This window comes from Malurus melanocephalus, unplaced genomic scaffold (genome assembly GCF_030028575.1).
Source record: "Malurus melanocephalus ecotype Western Australia unplaced genomic scaffold, MMel_1.1 scaffold_262, whole genome shotgun sequence".
Taxonomy (NCBI): Eukaryota; Metazoa; Chordata; class Aves; order Passeriformes; family Maluridae; genus Malurus; species Malurus melanocephalus.
The window spans coordinates 614,483-632,640 of NW_026623494.1; the positions used below are offsets into that span (position 1 = coordinate 614,483).

The 18,158-nt window shown below is 39.1% G+C and overlaps 1 protein-coding gene across 3 annotated transcripts in view; it reads right to left on the reverse strand.

Moving 5' to 3' along the window:
• Positions 1-18,158, reverse strand: part of FAT3 (FAT atypical cadherin 3) — a 308,169-nt gene that overhangs the window by 108,762 nt on the left and 181,249 nt on the right. For all 3 annotated transcript variants that reach the window (XM_057375897.1, XM_057375896.1, XM_057375894.1), the window contains exon 4: positions 442-756. In XM_057375897.1, coding sequence (XP_057231880.1) covers positions 442-756 — 315 coding nt within the window. The remainder of the gene's footprint in view (positions 1-441; positions 757-18,158) is intronic.

An 18,158-nucleotide genomic window follows, 5' to 3' on the forward strand; every position in this document is an offset into this window, starting at 1 on the left:
TTTCTAGGTAGAAAATCTTCTTCAGAAAATCTTGTTGCACTGTAAGAAAGCTCAGATCTCAGACAGGACTTGGAGCTCTCCAGAGGGAAAAGTACTCACTCATTCAGAGGCTGCTCTACTCTGATTCCCAGATATTACTCAATGTTTTTTTATTGATTCATTTTCCAAGATTACGAAGATACCCCACTATGAAYGTAACCTGCTACTGTAAGGGACATCGCTTCCTTTAGTGAGGGCCAGACCACGGACCTCTGACATTTCTACCTCAGCTCCTTAACTATAACTTGTTGGCTTATTTCTGTAGACGAAGAGCACACATTCCAGTCTTATGTGGCTTTATATCAACCCAACCATATTTTATTCTCCCTTTCTTTTACTGTATGGTTAGAATTAAAAGGTCAGTCAAATCATGGGTTTRTATGTCAATGGAAGAGTGCTTACTGTTAAGATGTCGTAACTCCCCGCTGTGAACTGCTTTCTGGAAGAAACCATCCCTGTTTTGGGATCAATGAAAAACTTCCCATCATCATTCCCATCTACAATGCTGTAGGAGATTTCTGCATTAGGACCTTCATCTTTGTCAAAAGCAAAAGCTCTGTAGATTGGCTCCCCTCTCTTCTTACGGTCCCTCTCGGGCAGCTTGATCTGGTAGACTTTCTCTGGAAACTGCGGTTTGTTATCGTTCTCATCCAGAACCTGCACCACCACCCAAACGGAGGATTGCTTGGGAGATGTGCCCCCATCTGAGACAGTGACCTGAAAAACAGCAGCACAGGTTACTCTCAACAGCAAAAAGRAGACTTCATGAACTGGAGAAAAATGTAAAACATAAGGAATCACCCTGCCCTCCCAACCTGCGCTTTACAAAATCTTCAGGGTATCCAACACACGATTACTACAAACACGTTCAGTGCTTTACTCAAATTTGTCCACAATGGCAAATCCAGGAATCCAGAAGACTTTTTACTTTTGAGATGAATGCAGAATAGCAAACCTGCAGACTTGGAAGCTATTTTCTCAAAACATAAAATCCTTTTATCTCAAATTCTGCAAGTTTATCTCAGAAGGGAGAACTGGAATTAACCCATTAAWCAGAATCCCTGCATTTTTTGCATACATATTTTAAAGTTTCTTCTGTCACGGAAAGAATTTGAAAGATGCATTGCTTCTTAAACCCTAAAAGAGCCTCTGTCATTTTTTTCCCATTAAYTATTTGGAATTTCTTAAACAACAAAAGGATTTCTGTCAGTTCCTTTCATTCATTACCCAAGATGTGACAGCTCATTAATTCCAAACCTGCGTTATAAGATTGTAAGAAGCACAGAGAGGCAGGTAACAAAAAATTTCTGCTCCATTGTGTAGAGAGTGCACTGTGCTGCCAGAAACAAGTACGAAATATAATCTTAGAGATGAAAGTTAATTAGTAATTTAGCTGCAACTTAAACAGAATTACTAATAATTTTCAATCTGAAACACTATGAAAATGAAATGATTCAAGATCAACAAGCCCTCAAGAGATTTAATAATATGCCTTCAAAATGAAATCAATATGTTTCAAAGTTCTCCCTCAATATTTCGATTGCATTTTTAATGAGAAAGAAATAAGGCAGAAAGTTATTTCTGTTTGCATGAAAGAAGTTCAAATTTCATTTTCAGCTACATATGGTAGCATGCCAAATCCCACAGTAGCAATATCTGATGACAGTGAGCCAAGATATTACATACCCTTGCCTGCTCATACTGATCACTGCACATCGATTGGTTTTGCCAGTTAACTTCGTGATGTTTTGTTTTTCCTTRAAAATTTCTGTGTTCCCTTGCAAATCCTATAGTCCTGATGTCCAATCCTTAGGCAAAGCAAAATTTTCTGAGATTAATACCCCTTGGCATTGTCCCATTCTTGAGTAAAGAAGTCTGAACTTAGGGTAAGCCTGGTTTAACACTGAGATCAGCAGAAAAAATGTATTTTCTRTGAGAAAGGTAAAAGACATTTTTCATTTTCTGTTTTAACTATACTTTTGAAAACTGACGCAGTGGAAGACAGAAGACTGACCGCCTCAGGGACTGAAACAACTTATGTATAGAAAAGTGAATGGTATGGCAACATATAGTGGCCGTGTAAATTCCCCAAAACAGCCCAGAACCCATTCAGAGAGTGGAACCTGTCCTCCCAACAACACATACCAGTCTCAGACCCCTTTCCAGCAAGACTAGAGCAGACCCTGCCAAATACTGAGTAGGTTCAGCAATCAGTAGTTGTTGGGATCACCACCCCTGYGATGGGGACAACTGTCTGCAGAGTGCAGGACAGGGATCAGACCCATCCTGCAAAGCCACAACGTGACACCTGCCAGGCACCAGCACAGGGCTGTGGGAAGAGCACCCACATCACCACCAGTGTGCTCAGCCATCCAGCTCCCACTAGAAACACCTTCCAAAACAGCATTTATAGCATTGAAAGGCTGCACACATGGCTGTGAATCTGCCTTTCCACTTGGGGAGCCACACCACTAGGGACCTCAGCCTCTCCCCGGCTTTGGGAGAACATCGGAGCTCCTGCAGCAAACATAAAGCCAATTGTGCCAATTCTCCTGTTAAATGCTTGAAGCAGTAACCAATTTCTGTCCCACTTAGAGGCTTATCCCCTCTATTTTTGTTCTACTCTGCTGCAACTGGTCAACCYCCTGGCCAGAGCACAGATTAACAAAGAAAAACCTTTTCTGGGTTTTCCACAGAAAAAATAATTGATGATGACAGGCAGTACAGGCTGTATTGTATAGAAAGAATAAGAGACTCACTAATCTAAACTCAAAAAATATCCACAAAATGCTTTTTTAGGGGATAATGTTCATGCATTCAAAAATATTTGCGAGATTCTGGRAACTCTCATTCTCTGAACAAATGCAACTTTTTTTTTTTTTAAAAAAGGTATTTTCTTTAACCTGCTAGCAGTAATCTACATAAAAGGTGTGTGTATGAGAGATAAACAGTTTACAAATAACAATGACAATAAAATCTATTAAAATCACTGTGSTATAGACAGTCAAGCAACTATGATGAAATAACCCTACCTAAGTCAAAAAACTGCTCAAGAAATAAAGCATCCTCCTGTCTTACCAGMACAGTCTCACAGTTTGTTAAGTTACTGCTGAAATCATGACTAACATGATGCTGTGGCAGTAAATATGGGCATCCATTTGTTTGTTTTGTAAGCCCAAACTTGGCAGAAATCTATTCAATAACAGGAAAGTTGCACTGAAAATATTTTCTGCCAGCTAACAGAAGACAGTAATGGCTATAACACAAAATGTCAGTTAATTAATAAAAATTACATAGAGTGTCCCACATTAGTCAGTTCTACTTGGGCTAAAACTTCCCATCTGTGGAGAGGAAAATGTTAGCTACCAGCTAAGCCTTTTTCTCTGGGGGACACTCAAAACTTTTCAAAATTACAGGAGGCAGCTCCACTCAGAAAATTCTGAGTGCCAAACACAGGAGCTGAAGTTCTCTCTTTGCAAGCACGTAAATTAATTAAGTCTCCCCCACACCAGTGATGTGATTATTTCCCTAAATGTAAATCTGCACCCTGGCTGACCCCTCTTCTGTGCTCCATCATCCTGACCTCAGCCTGGCTATTCAGGCTCCAGCCATAAACAAGGTAAAAGGGCTGCAAAAATTTCCTCTGCCCCTACAGAAAAAACCCTACCATGACAACACATTAAAACAAACCAACAAATTGCTGCCAATTCAGAACTGTTCCCAGAGAAAAACGGGGAGAACAGGAGAGGTCATTCAGCACATCGCTCTGCAAATACCATTTCCATCAGGACTCAGCATCACACAAGCACTTAGGGGCCCCTCTAACCAAGGCAATTTTGATTCAAACATTACCACAGTTCTTAGCAAAACCCTTGAACAGCTGGAAATCGCAGTGAAAAGAAACCAGGGAGGGGAGGGAGGTTAGGACGCTCATAGGACAAAGCTAATTCACAGCTGGTATCTCTGGAAATGCAAATGGCAGATGTGCAAGGCACAGGAGAGCCTGCAGGAGAGAAGCTGCAATTTAGGACCAGTGAGATTCTTTTGTTTAGAAACCTGCAGACAGCATGGTAGGAAAAAGAAAACAGAGAAGAAAGGTAATACAGGTGAATGACAGATTGTCTAWATATCTGCTCATCAAGATGTGCCAYTGAAAACCAGAGATGAATCTCACAGCAATCAATATGGGGAAAGGGTAAGGACAAAATCATGGCTTTCCCATGATGAGGAATAGCTGCTTGGTCAGCCTGTGCTTTCCTAAATGAACACCTTCTCCTGCCTGTGGATACCAGGAGTCTGGTATCCAGATCCAAGCGTGGCAGACAAGCTGCTGCTTCACCATGTGCAGCTGAGATGGACCAGCCAGCTACTGTTCCCTCTGCTCCAGGTCAGACACTGCTGCTCATGCTGTGTCAGGACAGCCTGAACAGAGGCTACAACCTCCCAAAGCTGGGATACAGCCATGAAAGCAGCTGAATTTGGACACTGACCAATCAAAGGCTTGGGCCATTCAGCAAARGTGGAATGTCTTCAAAGGAATGTGATTACATATTTAATAGTGCCTGAACACAACAGATGACAAAATAATATGAACTGTTATAARCATTCATGGTGAAATCCTAAGCATCACTGTGTTTTTCCACAACTTACGGACAGTTGCACTTCAGTTTTCTTCATAAAAGGAGCACTTTCTGTCAGGAATCTGTATTCACCCATTGGCTTTAATGCTCATGACTTTACTGAAATAAGTCTGTCAATACTTCTATTGGTTACCTGGAAATTTCTTTGCTAGAGTAACAACAGTTGTACCTCCTTTACAATGTTTCCTTCAGCTGGATAGACCAGGAAAAGGCCTCCTCAAATTCCCATTACTTCTATCAGATGTGTATTTTTTGAGAAAAATGCACTAAAATACCTCCTTCTGCAGAGTGTGACAACTGACAAATTCAGTGTAGTAACAGAACTTTCTCTCCAAGTAAAACAATTTCCACTTCTTCTGCAGGAGCTACTTCAATAGGTTTGGTCTACAGACATTAACACTCCCTTTCCTACAGGACTGAAACATATTCATGTTTATGTTCAAGTCCACACAACAATTACAAAGGGATTTCCATAGCAGTGGACCTTAGTGAAAACAAAGCTTGACACTGACTACTAATATACAACAGCTGGAATCTCAGATGTGAGAATTTCTTTCTTTTTATAACCATGGAGAAGGCATGGAGGAGACATCTGCTGTGAAAATATTGGCTAAAACATAGCATGAGTCCAGCAGGCCTCAGTGATGGTGACAAAAGRAATTTTGTCTTGMGAYAGTCACTATGAGTTGGACTGTGACMCTTAATTGCAGAAGGTGTAGCTCTTGAATCTTTCAGAATACAAATACAACTGSGAGGACCACCCTACTGAATTAAAARTACTATACTGAGTCTCATTAACAAAAGCTCATGACTTCCAAGATAATTATGAACTCAGCTGGAGGGAGTAGCTACTTGAACAAGTACAAGACAATTAGCAGGTGTTTAATGTGAGTCATCAAGCCTTGAGAAGAACAAGAATCTTCTTCCTTATCATGTTCTTTGGCAGGAGGAAGTACACAGCCTACCCAATTTTTAAGTTATGAGGAACTGCCACATYACTGTCATTAGCATTGCATAAAGCTGAAGATGTCATATTTGCTTTTTATTTYAATGTGATAACTGTTTAATGGAAAAAAAAATTCTAAGCTGAGATGCTCATGCCTCATCAAAGGACTGTGCATAACGAGGTTTCCAGGTAAAAGTCTCTCCCTTCCCCCAACAAGAAATGCTAATTTTGCTTCAGAAAACCTTAGAAAAGARAATCTGGTTGAGTCAAAGACAGAAAAATGATGAAAGGAAGCGGGAGAKTTGAGGCATACCCCTGCTGTTAGTGACTAATGGGTTTGTTTCTTCTGCCAACATGTAAACGAGCTGCAATACCTATTGTAAGTCTCTGGAATTCAGTCCAAGTAGAAGYGAAAGATTATAAAGGAGAGCTCATCGAGGGATGAATAGCACTTTAAAGTCAAATGCACTGAATTACTATCTCTGCCTACTTCAGAGAGAGACCAAATTCGTGGCTAAATTCTTACAAGGAAATATTTTTCTGAAATGCATGCTGTTGCTGAACTACATGTCAGATTATTGCTACAAAGTGAAGGCAGTGTAGCTCAAAGATATACAGAATATGAGAGAAAAATAAATGTACATCAGGTTGTTTTTTTTGAAGYTCAAACCAAATAGTTAGCTATAGAAAACTAGATACCTTCTCTTAACCTTTATTTAGCAGCTGTAGAAAAGAAATGCATAGTGCTTACTTCACTTATTTTAACAGAATGTGTTGCTGTCCCAAAAGACAAATTACTTAAATGCTTCTTGTCCAATAGAGTTCCAATCATATCATATGATCCATCTTTCCTGATTTCTTTTACAGTGTGCTAATCTGAGAAATCTTATTTTCAACCAYAAAAAAATTTAATACATTCACTCTTGCCAGGTATGAGAAATAAAYAGTTTAGAGTACTTTTTAAATAGAGATTATTACTGACATAAACACTCTAGGTGTTTGATTAGGAATGTCAATGGCTTCCAGCCGCACTCGAGCTAGAAAACGATGCATAATGGTCTGTTAAACCATTTGAGAATTAACAATGACATCAGGCAATTTCAGCGTTGTATTGCCAAAAGACAGGAAGAAAGGAAGGAAGGAASGCTTTTTCATTTGGCGTTAAACACTCCCTGTGGTATTTGCAAACCTAAATATTAGAAGAGTGTACTGAGGAAAGCCTTAGAGGCTTCAAATCTTCACTTTTGTCAGACTCAGAGTGCTGAGACCACTAGGTGGTAATCAAAGGACCTGGCAGAATGAAATAAATTAAATCAGCACGGGTGACTTAGAAGTCCAAAACTACTATTACTATTTCTACATTTATCCCATGTCACATTTATTCTACAAGCTTTCTGAAAACAGAAACCATAAACAAGTCTCTGAAAAAAAAGAAACTAAAGACTTATATTTCAGCTTCAGTAGCAATAAAAGGAAAGATTTGCATAGGTTTTGACAGTGACCCTCAAAAAAAAAAAAAAAAAAAAAAAAAAGAAAAAAGCAATTTTCCACAGGCATTGCTTTTGCTTTTGAAGTTCATTACAGTTTGGAGATCCTGGTGACCTTTGTGCATCAGGCTTTATTTGCAATGTTCCTCAATCAATACATGCTAAGTGCAGAATCCACCATTACTCCATTAGATTCCCAGGACAATAGAGCAGCCTCTCTTGTGTTAAACAAACATCTTCAGGCAATCTCAGAAAGCACCTTCCCCTTCCTTTCCCAAAGTAAAAAGAAAACTATAATCATTAGGAACACCAAGCTCATAAAATTTTCTTTTGATKAAATGTAGATTAAACTCTGTCCAGAAGTAAGTCTAAGCCAGCCACTTTCCAGAAGTCCAGAAAAGTGCCTCTTACTTCAGTWAAATACTGAAAAGCTTTACCTCTACTGCCTAACTGTATCATACATTCACATATTTAGCAGAAATCCTCTGGAAAGGAAAAGAACTGCTCAGCGAGGACTTTTTCTGACCTTCTAGGTGATGACAGCAGCTTGAAACCGCACAGAGCATATCCCATGTTGAGCTGTTCGCAAAGTTTGCAACAAGAAGTTTGGAAAATTTGAGATGAGCGCAGGAAGAGCACCARCCTCAGTCTCCAAACAACAACTGTAAAGGTCTTTTGAGTACATTATGAGCTTCCTCTCTTTGCTCATGAGGTTACAATAATGAGTCTTGCTAAATATATAATGAAAAAAAAATTGGAAAGCAACAGAATACACTCTAAACTTTCCCCTGATAATTCCTGTCCAAGGRTATTTACCCATCTTCAGATTGACACCTTACAAACAAGATAAAGTATGATATGTAATTGCTTAAAAATAWTTTTTCTAGGCATATGAAATCTCTTGAGGAACAAGCTATCACTAAACAGAAGTWTAACTACCATCATAGCCCCTAAACGAGAAAGAAGATAAAAGTTGCCTATTGATCTTCACAGTAAACTTTGAAGAAGGTGTTTAGCTCCTGCTGATAGTGAAGATTAGAATCAGAGAGTTTTGTGAACAGAAAATGAATAGTCAAATGTGAGAATATTTCACTTCAAGCAGATTTAAATAACATGAAGCTTGCAAATCAAGATATGCATGCAGTTWAATGTTAGTAGTACTCTCTATGTCACTTTTAATCTGATTCATACCTGAATATCTACTTCAGCCATTTGTGGATTTTRCTTTTCTCGTGATACGAAACACCTGTGATTAAACATTGGTAAGTTCCCCTCTATCAGATCTACCTCTACAGATAATGCCCTTCTCCAAAAATCTTATCTTAGCACTCAGGAAATACAGTAGCTCTCAGTTTTTGTGCTTCAAAAGAGGTGTGCATCAACTTCTAAGCTCACCACACGGCTCTTTTCTCAAAGAGTCAATTACTCTTCATTCTCTGTCGCAAAAGTAATTTGACTTTCATTTCACTATGAACAGGAATCAAATACCTTCTTCAGTTTCCCCAAAATGATGAAGATTGTTACACATCCCTAAACTTCCATTTTTTCATATTAGACTGGCCAGTATGTGTAATCATGTAAGAAAAACATTCTGGCTATTAATAAAGGCACAACATGTTATCCATGTTTCCAAGATACTTTCCCAGTACTAATCATTTATATTTTAGCTATCAACAGACATGCTGTACTCAAAAGATATGTGATTTATTGCCAAAATTTAATCAAGCTACAGTACTAGTCACCATGGAGTTAACTAATCAATGATATTTACTTTATATCCTTGTTTGGGTGTGTAGCTGTGTCAGTTTGCAGCACAGGCCCCCAGATATGAAAACTGACAACGATTTAACTCCCAACTCTTTTAGCAGAAACTCTCAAATTCAGAGAATTTGAGAATTTGAGACTAGCCCTCCATCTATTTGGCAGTAAGTAAGCAGAACTGCTTCATGCTAATGTGGTGCAAGCTCCYGCAAGTCCTCTAAGAAAAGGTATCGTGTGAGAGAGCTTGCTCTGCACACCCTTAAAAATATTGTGGCAGCAGCTTCTGTTACAACAAAGCAATAACTTTAACTAAAACTTTCAGTCTTCAGAGGAAATAATCATCCTGTATCCTAAACTATAACATAAAAACCTACTTTTAAACGAATTTTGTCATGCTGACAGCCACTGCCCTCTGATTCTGGATGAAACATCCTCAGGTGAGTTTCTGTGATGGTCAGTCTTAAAACAATATTGCTACTACTGAGGAGGTAAAATGTTTATTTGGCCAGCAATGAGATGCAAGATATTCAGTGTAGCTCCTTGAATTTATTTCCTTTATAGTGGACTGCATCCAAATTCTACGCTGCTATATAAGCAGAACCAGGGATTTTCAAAAGAAAGATAACACCTTTTTTTTTCATCCCAAGCAGCACTTGGTTGTGCTAACAGGGGATGACACCACCTTGTCTCTGGCAGAAAGGCAGATTAAGATGCATCCAGCCCCATCTCCAGCTCCTCCTCCAGCCATTTGTTCTTCCCCTGTCATCCGTTTGCAGCCACCTCCACCTGCCAATAAACTGTTTGTGCATCTGTGCTACGAACAGGGCTACTGAAATAATCAGGGTTTCAAATGAATTGCCAAAAGAAAACAAAACCCCCAAAAAAGGCAGATGGTCAGTGAGCGATGGCAATGAGAGAGCAAAAGCATGAGAGGCATGCTAGCTCCCCAGGTCAGGCTGGGGGAAGTTTATTAGGATGGTTGGTCACTGAAGGGACATGCACTGTGCAACAACAATTTTGGTGATGGACTCTGCAATTTCACTACAGATAGAAACTTAGTCTCCGCCCCCCAGCACCCCTCCCCAAAAAATCTCTATCTTTGAGCTCATCRCTTACCAACAAGCCTTTGATCAATACCAAAAGCAGGCAGAGCCAGAACCATTAATATTAAAGACTTTGTGTCCCATCAGTAATGGCTGAAAATACCCAATTTTCAYCTTACACTGTTTTTCCACAATATGCAAGGAATGAGTGCTCTCCATCCACACAGGCAGGTAAAACATTTCAAAGACAGTTTTACAGCTGATAGACTGATGAGTAGCCTCTGACATTTAAATGCAATTTGGCTTTTTTGCAGTAAAAAATGAAGCTTCCACAGTTTTATGTTCAAAATAAAGCTTACTGGTTAGAAAAMTGATTAATAAAAAATTGATTTCATAGCTAGATAGAAAGTACATAAATCAGACCTTTAAGCGATACAGGCTATTCCCAGTTTTTGAATATCTGTAGAGATATTCGAAACTCACAAAAAAGCAAAAATGCATGGCTTAGGTCTCAGAAATTTATCTCACTCTTCTTGAATAGTTACTCAAGAAGAATGCATTGACTGTTTTCATTAATTAAAAAGTAAATAAATAAAGGGTTTTTTTGTGACATTCAAGTTATATAATGGTAATTTCTTTGGTTATCAATAAAGTGCAAAGTAAAATTTTCATCAACTTAGAGGACACTATAATAGCAACTATCCATGCGTGTTTGAATAAAGTTATTTTTGGAGTCAGCTGAGGATTTCACCCTAAAATATCTTACAAAATAGTGTAAAAATTCTCAGAAAATCAGTATGAAAATTAAAATAAAGGAGATCAGCATAAATAAGGAAGCTAGTTGTTGGGGTTCTTCCCAAGCCAGATTTTTTTAATGACAATATCATCTTGTTTTTGTCAGACAAGGATAAAGTAAATGACATCAATAATTGCTTTGATTTTTGTAATAAAAAGTTCTACTTGACTTCTTGATGCTACTTCACAACTTTCTGTTACAAATCAATTTTTGACAGATAACAAGCATTAATTGGGCCATATTTAATCACACTTTCATCTAATAGGCAACACAGAAAAGCCTTATTATCTCAATCTTTACTTGTCTTTGATTTTATGTGTCCTGTAAATATCTACTAACCAATTTATATTGACATAGGGTCAATTTTATAAGCTGGTTGAAAATCAGTCTGCGTGGGAAAAAAAAGAAGATTCCAATTTTGAAGCAAAACTAACATTCTTGGACTGATCACCCTTTTTTACTTTTTCCACACTGATTTTCCAGCTTGGAAAACTCAAAATGGAAAATSGGCTCAGGTGTTGTGTCCAGTACAAAAGATGTGAAACTGAAGTTGAGGCAGCTGCTCTGGTGATAAAGGATGAGTACCTGAAAGCTGTGAGCCTTCAGCTAAAGGGAAGGAGTGCACCACTGCAGCATCACCAGCCTGATAACTGACTGGGAACAATCTCATTTAGCACCCAGGCAAATGTGGGATTTTCTCTTTGCTTTAAAGAAATGGCAGTTTTACATGCAGTTATTTGCTTCAGCGTGATTTTTTTTTCCAGTTGGTTCAATCTGTTACACACATAGCCAGYGATCCTGTGAACAGCRAKGTATATGRATWATTTCCAGACTGTGTCAAGACCATMCTGCCAACATAAGAAGGTGTGTATATGGGAACAAAGTAATTTTGGGGTAATGATACAACAGGAAAAGCTGTCCCCAAGTTTTATTATCCCAAATACATTGGGGAAAAAAAAATCCTGTCCCAAAACCTTAATTTCCCAGAGTAACATTTGGAACGCATTAAAATGTTCAGGTTATTAATATTAATTAATCAATTAATACTATTATAATTAATTAATTGCATAGTGCCTGGAGTCCTGGAAAGGGATTTTTATGTGTTGGAATAATAATAAGACAGTAYTCTACTCCTGCAGTGCGGGAGGAATTTTAAAAGATCACAACTTTCATAATTTTCTTAGCACTTCGATTCTTCTGCAGAATTAGTCTTTCACATGCATTTGGGTTTTGTAGCCACAGGATGGCATTCACTACTGTGCAAAGGGTCAATAAAATGTAAAATGTGAGTAGAGCTAAAGAAGCATACTTTTTATCCACAGAGAGGAAATATTTAATCAAAAATGATTAATATAAATTTAAAGCTTTCTACTGATGACAACCATTGATTCAGGAACGTAATATAGAAATCCTAACAAACTTAGCCCTTAAGGTGGATGTTCTTACTGCATGGGCACCAAAGCCCTCAACAGACAGGTATCTTGCCTGACTCCAGAAGACGGGACACTCTAAATATGCAGGATACCAGCAACTGCATAAAGCGCTCCAGTTTCACTTCCATGGTTTACGGAGTTAAAGCCACTCTTTAGTGGATTTATACAGGCTCAYAATTTACTGTTTATTTTCCCATTAGGGCAGTGTATGGAGTAGGTGTTGACACACAGCACACCAAGGGGAGGACGGTTGGACCGAACAAATGGCCAAGGTGACCGATAATTGGACTGCAAATGTCAAAGAGTGAGGCTGAAAAGACAGGTATATCAACTCACACCTACTTTTCCCAGTTGTGAAATGAAAGTTAAGAGCAGGGGCAATCAGCTACGAGCAGTTACAATTTATAGGATTGGATTTGAAGGGGCAARCAGCACCCAATTAAGGGCAGTAGAGGCGTGTAACGCAAGCGGTGAAACGACTGGATTTGGAGTGATGAGCAGGAATGTCAGATGGAGGGACAACCAAGTAATGCCATTGACCTTTGAGAGACTGCCTCGCTGATAACGTGGTCTGGGGGACAATAAAACACGACATGAGACAATATGCTCAATTTGGTAGTGCAGGACTGATATATGGGAGAAGGCGGCAAATTTCCCTGGATTCATTTTATTGGCCTCCAATTAGCCCTTACTAGGTGAAGGGAGTGAAAGGAGGAAGCAGAAAGGGTCCCTCTAATGAGTTGCTTTGTTGGTTTGTAGCAGAAAAGATTGAGAAAGGAAGGTTTGAGGTGCTGCTTTGCTTTTGAGATTGTCTCAGGAGCTGTTAAAGGGGCAGGCTGGAAAGAGCCCTGAGAAAGCTCCTGATTTATGAGAGGTTGACAATAGCACATCCTGTCAGGACCAGTGAGGGAGGCAGGATCCCTTGGCACAGGCCAGTCAGAGATGCCAGCCCCATGCATTAATTCCCATGCTCAGATGCTGCTTCATTACTGCAGATGCTCGCTCATCATGTGGAGCCCCGGCTCACAATAGCCAGAGGCGCTGCCATTGCTCCCCTTTGAGAAATTCCACAAAAAAAGTAAACAAACTTGTTCTCCAGAAGTGCATCCAGTTCTAGAAATGGAATATTAGGAGCAGATCTAAGGCACAGATTACTAATATGACAAAAGATTCAAAAATTATTTACTGGCTCAGTGAGGCAAAGGCAGTTTGTCAATCGAGGGAAGTTTAAGATAAATTTCCTACTTTGCTATGTAAATCTGGTGAATGTGTGCTCAATAACCTCTCAAAAATAGAGCACAAAAGTGTAATTTATTCAGCTACTATTTTTTAGGCATTCAAGGGCTAGTGGAGMATATTGCACTCCAAAGAAACCAGGGGTGTGTCTCAAGTCAGGAAGTCATGAGGCAGCTCCCAGCTATAGCGTAGAGGAGAGGGAAGGGACACCAAATCAGCTCTGCAAGAACTGAACGAGGTACTGAAAACACAGCCCACAGCTCTGAGTTGGGTAATTTGCTTTGTCAGGAAACAGGATAAATGACTGCTTCACGCTGAGCACTGTGCTGCAGCAGCAAGGGTTTCTTTTGGGACCCRAGCAGCTCGCTGGAAGTTAGGCATCCCATCACCACTGTGATCCATCACCAGGCACCCTCCCCGGGCTGCAGAAATAACACATCTTCTGTACACTTCAGACTTCTTTTTATTAAAAAAGCTACAGCTTTCAATTGGTACTTTCACACTGAGTCGGATGTTGTGAGGGTTGAATGCCTGAAGAGAAGGCATTCAAAGAAAGTATCATTTTACTTTTTAAATGTCATCCCCTGGCTGAGGTGCTGCAGTGAAGACTGCACTCAGGCAGTATTTAGTGGATTGCAACAAAAATAGTGAAAGATCCTTAACTGTACRTATACTTGGTAAATGCCAGTGAAAAAGACAGAACAGAACAGGCTTTAGTATTCAATTAAATCCCACAAACATATGTCCAGAGCTGCACAGAGAGAGTTTGTGCAGGTCCATTTGAACAACAAGGTTTTGATGAGGATGTTAAGGAGTATATGCAAATTAACCTCATGTCTCAGTTAATATTTTGATTCCTTCTGCTATAAATTATGGTCTATTGAGACCAAGCTAACACATATCCCTCATTGCCTTCTGTCCCTCTCAGTCAACAGAAATCATGCCATTTTGGCACACTTTGATRTATCAGATAATAAAGCATTATCTCTGCTTAGCTAAAATGTGGGGTCTAMAATTTATGACTTTACAGAAATTCTCTAAGAGTTTTTAAAATTGTGGTCAAGTGTTGGGGTTTTTAAAAAAAGCACGGTAATGTAAAACCATATGCTTATATTCTCCCTGAGTTTTTTYCAATAAAGTCTTTAAAATAACTGTTTGAGGGTTAAGAACATTTGTTTTAGTTTATACAACACCTTAAGAATTGTCTGGGAGGATAGTGGAAAGAAACAAAATTCAAAAGGAAAACCAGATATATTTGAGGCTATGGAAGAAAATATTAAKTTATTTACTGGTATCTGGATTAAAGACAACATGCTGGGTCTCAGAAAAGTTGAAGCCATAAATTGACAGACTGCTATTAGCAATATTTGTATTTTTTACTTTCCCAGGGAATGTGAGAAAAAATAACTCATTATTTTGGTTCTGACATTTTTGATCTCAAGTGCTTATGTTAATCCTTGCTTTTGAATATTTAGAATATTCCTTGCCAAAGAAAGTATTATCTTTTGCCAAACCATAAAATGTACTCTAGGACTGCTATGATAACATTTTCAATGTCTCTGTATCATGAGAGATTAGCAAACAGCAATATTACATTTGAGAATTATGAGATTAATCTGTTTCTTGACAACTGAAATTTGTTAGGCTGTGAAAAGAAAATTACTGGTTTAGAGGGCAGATTTCTTTGCACTTGATGCTTCAGGGCCTTTGTATATTTCTTTTAAAATCATATCTTTATTAAAAAGTAAAATAACTGTTTKGTCTCTGATTAATATCAAGCTGAAGTCAGATAAGGAAAACATTAGGATTCTTATGTTCTGTGATAGTACATTTAGGGAGGAAAAGAAGTGCCAATTATGCTTAGTAAACTGATTCTCAACCTGATTAGAGGTTTTCTTATCTCTAGGCATCTAGTAAATACCTTAATTTSTGTCATGTTGCAAATTATGCTGAGACCTCCAATCTTATTTCAGAACATTGCACACAATGATGCACTTTTTTCCGTAAGAAATTACTTTTTAAATGAAAAAAAAAGCCCAAACCTTACAGTWTTTTCAAACTACCACGATTTTCCTTGACATTTTCCTATCCTGTCCAGTGTAACTTCCTCACTCAAGAAGAATGTTTAAGATTTATATGGTGGAGGCACAGTGTGGCAATGTGGGAAAGATCTGAAATTTCAGAAAAAGAGGGAAAACACATTATATTGAAGCACATTACAGGCTACAGTGAGAAGACTGAGAGATGTGATGAGACCCAAAGAAAATGCTGTGTATTCACCAAATGCCTAAATTGGTGGGGACAGTTCTGCGGAATGCTGAGTTTTTAATATTTCACCAGTTCTGGAAATTATAAAGCCCTGAATAATAAGAGCATTAACCCAGATGATGTCACTCCAGACTGACAGTTTGATTCAATGGATTTGGCCTCAAGAATAAMGATTATTTTCACTGTGATGGTAAAAAGGCAGTTGTAGGRAAGAYAGTAAAATCTAAAAGAACTTGCAAAGGGAGAAAGTTGTTCCAGTTTTCCCCTAGTGGAGAGGCTGCCTGTAAGCCAAAGGGTGCACAAGTGAAGATGATGCAGGGAAGGGACAGCTCAAGCCCAGGTTTCAGAACTGGGAACCATCTCCAGCCAGATTCCATGGTTACTGCAACAGCCTGTGATCAAAGAGYGTGTGGCAAACCAAGCCAAAGGCCACTCAAGACAACGGATTTGGAGATTTAGTGCAGGCAATCCCCACACGATGCCTTGCAGGGTGGCTGGATTTGGTGTGGATAAATGGTGGTGGAAAATGAAGTGTCTGTGAAAAAATCCCAAAATGAACTTTTTTAGTTAACAAGCCTGAATTTGGAACAGCTGAGTACAGATCACCCTGGGAGAAAGAACAAATGGATGCAAATCTTGTTTAAGGGCATTTTTCTAAGTGATGGATTAATTAAAAGGCATACTAGGATTTCCTGTGCCCAGAAAGGATTTTAATAGAGATGCAACCTATTTCTAACTGAGGAATAAGATGTTCTGCTGCCTYAAATGCAACTTTCAGCTTGCTCTGAAAGTAAAATGAGAAGGCAGGAAAATGAGACCTCTGCAAAATGTGTSTGTGTGCATGCGTGTTTGTGTGCTTAAACGTTACAGACATAAATTAACAGTCTGGCAGCTGATGGGTATTACASATGCTACAAAAAACATGATATAGCACCAAAGCAGACATGCTTCACATAACACAAAGGATCTGTATATCTAAAATAGATTTGAATCATGTGAAAGATTTCCTGTCCTGTGGCTTCTGCAGAAGATTAAAACATTGGTACATTCATTAAAAAAATGTGAAGATTTAGCAAAGCCATGCTCCCTGCACAATGACTCTTTGTTTCACCAAGCATGGAGCTTGGCAAGAGAGACACCCTGAAAGAGTATATCTGACCAATCTGGGCCTGGTAGGTGGGCTTCAGCCCATAAAAAAAGGGAGCTACAGATCTTAAGAAACATACAATGAAGAAAAAAACCTGTTAGCCCTGAGCTAATCTACGAGCTAATCCCCCAGTGAGAATGAAACATTAGACCAAACTTCTAAATCCTGACTAAAAAGCAAAGCTTGATACAGATTAACCACAGAATTTGCCTTCGCAGGCTTAGCATGAGGAATGATTGGTAAAACAAGAAGGAAGACCACTAATACATTCCCTCACTGTTTCTACAGCATTTAACACATGGGTGCAGACCTAATTTTCGAAGCATGCAATAATACTTGATGTTTTAGTAACACTTTTCCATTCATCTGCATTGATATAATGCTCTGCTATTTCATAGTTCTCCAAACAGAAAAGAGAGGTGTTGAGTACATTTTAAATTGCTTTTTTCTCATGTATTCAGTCACCCATTTCCAAACACACCTGGGGAAATGCAGCACCAATGTCTAATTCTTTCATCCTTGGATCATTAGGGATAACTTTAGGAAAATCATTGCTACTGAAGCCAGACCTAAGCACACCAGTCAGGATAAGCAAAGGAACTGAACTAGCCCCCAGCATAATATTTTTCCCTCTCCWCAAGTGACATCGCATATGTCTTGAKATAATGTTAGTTAATCATAGGGTAATGTTCTTGCAGCACTCCATGATGCTGAGTCCAGTGAGATTTTAATTAGGTCCAGAGGGTCAAGGAAGTGCTGATACACCTCTAGGCTCCCAGGAGATGCTCAGAATCTTGCAGGGTGGCAGACTGCAGGCTGGGTTTCCTTCCTGGCACAATTGCATCTTTTCTGTGATGCCTTTTAAAGATTTGAAAAATGCCTGATAGAACGGCACACAAAGTCTATGTGCTGACTACCTCCTTCTAGGCTTCCATGCTCTGAGGTGCTTAGACCTGCTGCTAGAAYGCTGTGGGCCCACAAGGAAAATCCTAAAAGAGGCATTTGATGCCCAGCATGAAAAAGCCAACAGTGCTGTGCTTTGCAGATATTCATTTCTTCATTTCATGACCCAACGGTTCAGGTCAGTGATTCATGAAATCTGTAAAACAAGCTCCCTCCCCTCTGCAAATGCCAGATATATGCAAATCATTCCTTGACTAAGGCAAAGCTCTAGGCAATCAGAAATGTGATTTTTCTAATGAGACACAACCACCATTGCAGACAGCAGTCTATGAACCAAAGCCCTAGCCCCAGATGACTGATCTTACCAAACTCTTCAACACGTGACCCCTAATGAGTACCTGCAAAATCACCTATATCTTTATACTGGGCCAGGGTTTCATCTAAATAGCTAATAGTTGG